Genomic DNA, 6,674 nt, shown 5'->3' with positions numbered 1-6,674 from the left:
TAGATGTAGACAGTCACAGAGGACAGTAAAGGGAGGAAAACTCAACAGAGCAGTCGGTTATACGTCGGTCTCAAGGTTTACCAGATTACCAGTAAATGCAACATTTTGTCCCAACTGTTGTTTTTCAGACAGCAGCAGTGACCAGTGCTAATCGGTGCTAGTTAGCGTCTGTTAGCTGTTAGCTAGTAGCGTCAGTTAGCTGTTAGCTCCTCTAGGACGCACCGGTGCTAATGTCCTCGCATCCGCTGGAATGCTGTTTATATGGATATGGTTTAATTTTGCGTTACATGACCCATTTCGTCTGTAAAGCCGTGCCTGTGTTGAATCTCTCCTCTTACTCCGCGCCCGGCCACACAGCGGCCCGGTCCACACTTCTGACATTTGCCCACAGTTTTCATTTTTTATTAACACAGCTGTATATTGTTAAGTATGAGGGGCAAACCTGTATTTGTACCAGTGTTTCCGCTGGTAACTCTGCTATTGCGATGGCCAAGGCGAAGAACACAGAAGAAGTTATTGAATGCAGCTAACTTCAGTTGGTAGAGAAATAGCAAGGGAGGCTGAGCCTGCTGGACCTGGACCAGGACCTGGACCAGAGATGTGACCCATTGCGAGAATATCATAGTTCATAAAAATGAAGCGCAGTGATGATACAGACATTTCATACACACAACGTGTGTATCCGCCACTTAACCCGTGCTGGACCCGTTCATAATGATCAGCCGTCTCTCTGTGAGTAGCGTCCATCACACTCCCTCTCGCAGTTATAAATAACCTATGTGACAATAAAATTTGTTTTGGTTAAAATCAACAAATAATCGTGAGAATAATCGCGACCAAAGTTTGATCAAAATAATCGTGATTATCATTTTGGCCATAATCGTGCAGCCCTACCTTGTCATATTGCAAATTCTTTTAATGATTATTTTATTGACAAGACATGTCTTTCAAATTTTTAATAGATGTTTGATCAGCGTTGTTTATCCAATATTATGGAAAGAAGGAAGGATTTCTCCAACTCCCAAAAGACAAAAAGTAAACTTAATGGTCCAAACAGCAGGCCTATCGGCATCTTGCCGGTACTTAGTAAATTTTTAGAAAACGTGTTTGTGCAAATTCAACACTATCTTTCTACAACTGGTTTAACCTCTATGTTCCTACATGCATATAGTGGTGGTCACTCTACTGGCACATGTACAATAGCTGGCTTGCATCAATTGACAGGTTGATGCTTGTTGGCACAGTTATGCTAGATTTCAGTGCTGCTTTTGATGTGATTGATCTCTCAATTGGTAAACGTATTTGTTACAGTTTCAAACACTCAGCTACTTTGTGGTTAAGAAGTTACCGGTAGATCACAGAGAGTATATTACAATAGCACTTTTCCAAACAGCAAGGTGCTAAGACTGGGGTGTTCCACAGGGGAGTTGCCTTGGGCCTTCTTTTTGCAATTTTTACTAATGATCTGCCAATTGGGCAAGCGAGTTTGACAATGCAGCATCCACATGCTCTGAGCTTAATCCGGCTCTATCTAGTGAGCTCAACATCGTACATAATTGGATAAAAACAAACAAACTTCTGCTTAATGCATCAAAACAGTATAAATAACTAAATATTTGACTCTAAACAAATTAGAACATGGGCCTGAACTGAATCTTGAAGTTTCAGGTTAATCTAGAAAACAACTTAATAAAGTTAAACTTCTAGGACTATGGCTTGATAGTGCATTGTGTGGTGTGATCACATTGACTATTTGGTTTCTAAGTTGGGCAGAGCAGTTTCCACCACAAGGAAATGCTCACCACTTCTACTCTCTCTTCTGCTAAGGCAAACTTTTTGTCATCTGCTTCATGAACCCTACTTAGAAAACTTATTATAATGAAGTAGCACAAAACAAAGCAGTTAGACCGTCTTAACGTCTTAAACGGTTGAGTGTTGAAAAAAAGGCTATTAGCCAATGTGCTTACTTTGTTGCACTCTTATTCCAACCCAGAAACCAGTTACAGTTTGGATATCCACACTTACACGAGGAGCCAGTACATGCTCTTTGAGACCTCTTGCACTATTAATAGGTTGCTCATCAGAAGATGCCTTGGGTGGAAAACAATATTCAACAGTTAGCTGAGCAAAACTGAGCAATCAAAACTACTGCAATCAAAGCAGTGATTTACTGTCTGGTAAATGGCAGTATACATTAGGGCTGGGACAATATGCTTTTGTTCTGACTCGATTCTTTCACAATACATGGATGATGATTTGATTTGTATTGCGATTTTCATTGATTGCAATTCAACAGCATTGAGTATTGCAATTTTCTTTTCCTTCAACTAAAACAAAAGTTGAATAATACACTTCAAGAGACATTAGACATTTCTAAAAACTATTTGTTTTCACATGTCATGTCAGTCTGACATTTGTAAAGAAGTACATAACTTGTACATGTACCGCATTTTCTGCTTTCACTTTGTTTTGCTGGAAACGGATATGACGTAGTTGCTGTCAGCGAAAAGTTTAGTGTGAATTATTGGTAAAAATAAAAATATTGATTCTGAGGAAAAGAAACAATTTTAAAAATTGTTGCAAAAAAAAAAAAAAAAAAATCACAATACATACTATTTCTGACTTTTTTTCACCCCCCAACACAGGCTGTAACACCACCTTCAGAAAGGGCATTTTGATGTTACATAAATACGTGCTTGACCCCGTAAACGCTCAGCTCACTGAACACAAAACTTTGTTCTTTACACAATCAAACTGGGTCCACTCAAATCACTGCTATCAAACTTATTTAATACTCAGTATGTCACAGCTCTGTCTGCATGTTCTCTCATTGCCAGACCTATCCCCACAGCGCTGTGTCAGCAATGAAGTATGGTCATGCTACACCACCTCTTCTGTTCTTGTATAGAGAAAAACTGCAATGGCTTGTTGTATTTCTTTAAACCATTCACAACCATCCTGTTGCTAACCAAAAGACCAGTCCCGCCAAGAGAGGACATTTAGTGGAGTACTGTATGGCATTACATGCAAGAGCTGACAGGAACACTACAATGGTGAAATGGCAAGGACTGTTGACAAGAGACTGAATGAATTGAGTTCTCCTCCATGTTGCTTCCATGCCGCAGACTGAATGGGGCGGACTCACCTCTAATTTCTGCCGGTTGTAGAAAGGCTGCGGATCGGCTCCGCTAGGTGTCGGCTCCATGCTCCGCCATTGTTAACTTTGAAATTTAACCGGATGTTTTAATTTTGTTTCTGTGCTCGAATTCCTGTCCCGCACTATCTCCCGTGTGCTAAACTGCTGCAGAGCTCTCCGCTCATTAAAATGCCAGCCCCTACAAAGTTTTACCTTTATGAATCCCTCAAAATTCTCCAATATCCTACCAGTTAATCCCTAGGCTCCAATGTTTGTTTGAATATTTGAGTGACTGTTTCACATTTACATCTTTTATGACCAACATAAACATATTAGTGGGGGGCCAGGATTGAACAGTGGTCAGGGCAAAGTAAAGAGCACACTGCTGAGCTCTTCAGTTCTTCATACTTATTTCACCACAATCCAGGGGGACAGGGGTAGTTTGCTTAACTTAGAGAGAAAGTATACATAAACAAATATTTTTTCTGCCAACCCCAAGTGCAAATTGTGTATTGGTGAAGGGTATTTATTTTCTGTTCTTTCTTTGTTGAACACCAAAATCCATGACTCTGTTCTGGCTGTGAATACTGAAGCCTGGTTCCCCAATGGCATTTGTGATAATTGAATAAGAATTTAAATCTTTCATTGAAAACATTTCTCATTCAGTAGCCACAAGGACTTCCACTGCCAGCATGTGAAATTAATGACTTTGGCAAATTTAAATCTGTCATTTGATCTGGCTTTTCCCAGCAGATGATGCTGCTCCATGCCTGTGCTTTCAAATACACAACTGCAGGCATTGCCCGATAGAAAGGTCCGGGCAAAAAATCTGGTGCATCAGCCTGGATAATAATTCCAAAGCACAGCTGAACAAATACCGTTACACAACAAATAAATAAAAGTTAATAACCAAAAAAACCTGGGTTAAAACTTTTTCTCAACAGTGACTTCAAAGTAATTTCACACGTGGTCCAACATCGTTATAAAACATATCCTGCAAGCTTTGTAACAATTGGACAAACAGGGCACTTATTTTAAAATGCCTGCAACTGATCTGTCAAAAACATTTATATTAAATTCACTGCGATATGTAGCTCAGTCCAGCTCACAGCAATTTAAGAAAAGATGATGACTAACACAAAAAACATTGCTAATAAAGCCGCAAGCAGTGATCCCTTAGCTCAGGGGTTTTCAAAGTATGAAAGGGTGAGCCCCCCTCCAAGGAGCCAATGCTGCTGTGCCCCCCCTCCCCAATAATCAACCCACCAACAAACAAATGCCACTCCAACACACTTCTATTGCTTTTATTTTAGAACCATCTCATCTCTTTTAAAAGTACATTTATCTGAATGAAATTCAACACATGACATTTTAAAACATTTCCCCCATTTTAATTATTTTATCAGGGCTTTGTATGGCAAATACGCACTTTTTTTCATTTTTCTAATAAGAGCAACCCAAACATCATTTTTTAACCGTTTTCTCAAACAAACGTTACATACACCATTGTTTTCATATCTTAACAAAAACATTTTGATCAGATTTTGGAACATATCTGTAAATGTTGCACATTTCCTTGAAATTAAAAAAATAAATCAAAAACCTAAACAGTTGCAAAATCGTGGAGCTCTTAGTTTTAGTGGGAACAATGTGCTTGTGCTTTTGATGCGCAAATCTGGGTAATGCGGGGTTGCACTGATGAGAGGTATAACCGCAGATCATCTTCAACCAGCAGCCTTGACCGGTATTTGCTTTTTATCTTTGCGAGTGCGGAAAACCCACATTCGCAAAGATAGGTTGAAGTGAAGGGGATGAGCACGTTCACTGCCTTCGTGGAGAGCTGTGGAAATTCAGTCCCTACTGACAGCCAAAAGTGCGCAAGTGACACGTCACTCATCCTCTGTTTCAAGTCCATGTCACAGCTCAGCTCAGCCAGAGCCTCTTCCTCTCCTGCTGAAAGTCCATCTTTGAGTGTCACGGGGAAGGAAAATGGGTTTCTCACCCACTGGTTTGCCATTGTCTCCTCTCCAAAATACTCTCCAAACTGCTTGCGCATTCCCTCCAAATGCGCGCAGACCACCTGCTGTAAACACTCCACCTTCAGCTCCGCTCTGGCCAAAACATCCTCTAACGTGGGAAACATTTCCACTGATCCCCGCTCCACACGCGCACCCCACAGTTCCAACTTTTTCCTAAATCCACAGAGTTGATCGTGTGCGTAAAAGACGTTGCACTCTTTGCCCTGCAGACAGATGTTCAGTGTGTTTATCTTTTCGAAGACATCCGAAAGATAGGCAAGCTTTGCAACCCACTTCATGTCTTCCATGTGTTTTACCAGTGGAGAGTTGATTTCAGCGAGGAAAAGAAGGACTTCCTCACGGAGATCACAAAGGCGCGTGAGTACCTTTCCTCGGGAAAGCCACCGGACCTCCGAGTGCAGAAGCAGCTGTTTAAAGTGCGCACCCATCTCCTTGCAGAGGATGGAGAAAACACGGGCATTCATGGCGCGCGACTTTATAAGGTTAACAATTTTTACTGCCTCGTCCAGCACAGTGTGCAGCTCTTGGGGCATCCTCTTAGTTGCCAAGGCCTGGCGGTGGATTATGCAGTGCGTCCAAATAGCAGCCGGGGCGACCTCTTGCACCTTTTTTACCAGACCACTGTGCCGGCCTGTCATTGCCCTTGCCCCATCAGTGCATATTCCACAGCAGCGGCCCCAGTCCACATTATTTTCCCGCATGAAATCATTCAAAACCTTGAAGATTTCGTCTGCTGTAGTGCGCGAGGGCAGAGGGTGACAAAACAAAAACTCCTCATGCACATTTAGCTCTTTAACAAAACGCACGTACACCATTAATTGAGCACAATTGGCAACATCCGTCGACTCGTCCAGCTGAAGGGAGAAGGAGGGGCTTTCACGAACACTGTCCACTACCTGTTGCCGCACATCTGCGCCCATATCTGAGATTCGGCGTTGGATGGTGTTGTCAGACAACTGGATGACATTCAGTTTGGCAGCAGCAGCTTCTCCCATCATTACTGAACACATGTCCTTAGCAGCAGGAAGAAGTAAAGTTTCACCGATGTTGTGGGGTTTCCCCGTCTTTGCAATGCGTAAGGCCACCCGATAAGATGCTTCGGTTGCCTTAGCGTTAACAGTACTGAACGTCTCTATTGTTTTTTTCTGTGTGCACAGCTCCTTCAGCTTCCTCTCAAAAAACTCCCGCGGCTTGGTCACTAAACTTGGGTGCTTTGTTTCAATGTGGCGCCGGAGCTTACAGGGTCTCATGCTATCATTAGCCAGAACCTCCTTACAGATTACACATTGCGGCCTTGGAGCATCATCGGGAGCAGTCCAGGAAAATCCAAACTTTAAGTAGTCGTGGTCATACTTCCTCTTTTTTCTATTTACGCCAGAGCTTGTCTCCCCTGCCTTTTTTTTTAACTAAAAATTTGTCCATTCTTTACCGCAAGCAGATAGCTTCTTCTCCGGTTTATTTTTTCCCTCGCACCGCGCCTCCCCTAAAGTGCTCTAGCG

At 42.1% G+C, this 6,674-nt stretch overlaps 1 protein-coding gene across 1 annotated transcript; it reads right to left on the bottom strand.

Moving 5' to 3' along the window:
- Positions 1-4,772: 4,772 nt before the first annotated feature.
- On the bottom strand, positions 4,773-6,425 carry LOC116692104 (zinc finger BED domain-containing protein 5-like). Its single transcript, XM_032520122.1, has one exon. The coding sequence runs from the start codon at positions 6,423-6,425 to the stop codon at positions 4,773-4,775; it is 1,653 nt and encodes a 550-aa protein (XP_032376013.1).
- Between the last annotated feature and the right edge of the window lie 249 nt (positions 6,426-6,674).

The sequence above is a fragment of the Etheostoma spectabile genome, chromosome 1, assembly GCF_008692095.1.
Source record: "Etheostoma spectabile isolate EspeVRDwgs_2016 chromosome 1, UIUC_Espe_1.0, whole genome shotgun sequence".
NCBI classification, from domain to species: Eukaryota; Metazoa; Chordata; class Actinopteri; order Perciformes; family Percidae; genus Etheostoma; species Etheostoma spectabile.
The sequence above is the reverse complement of the archived record's forward strand: the minus strand, read 5'-3'. Positions and strand labels throughout refer to the sequence as shown.

Bases quoted from the DNA above. Each gene is read 5' to 3' on its own strand.
- LOC116692104 (XM_032520122.1), bottom strand. From the start codon at position 6,425: ATGAGACCCTGTAAGCTCCGGCGCCACATTGAAACAAAGCACCCAAGT.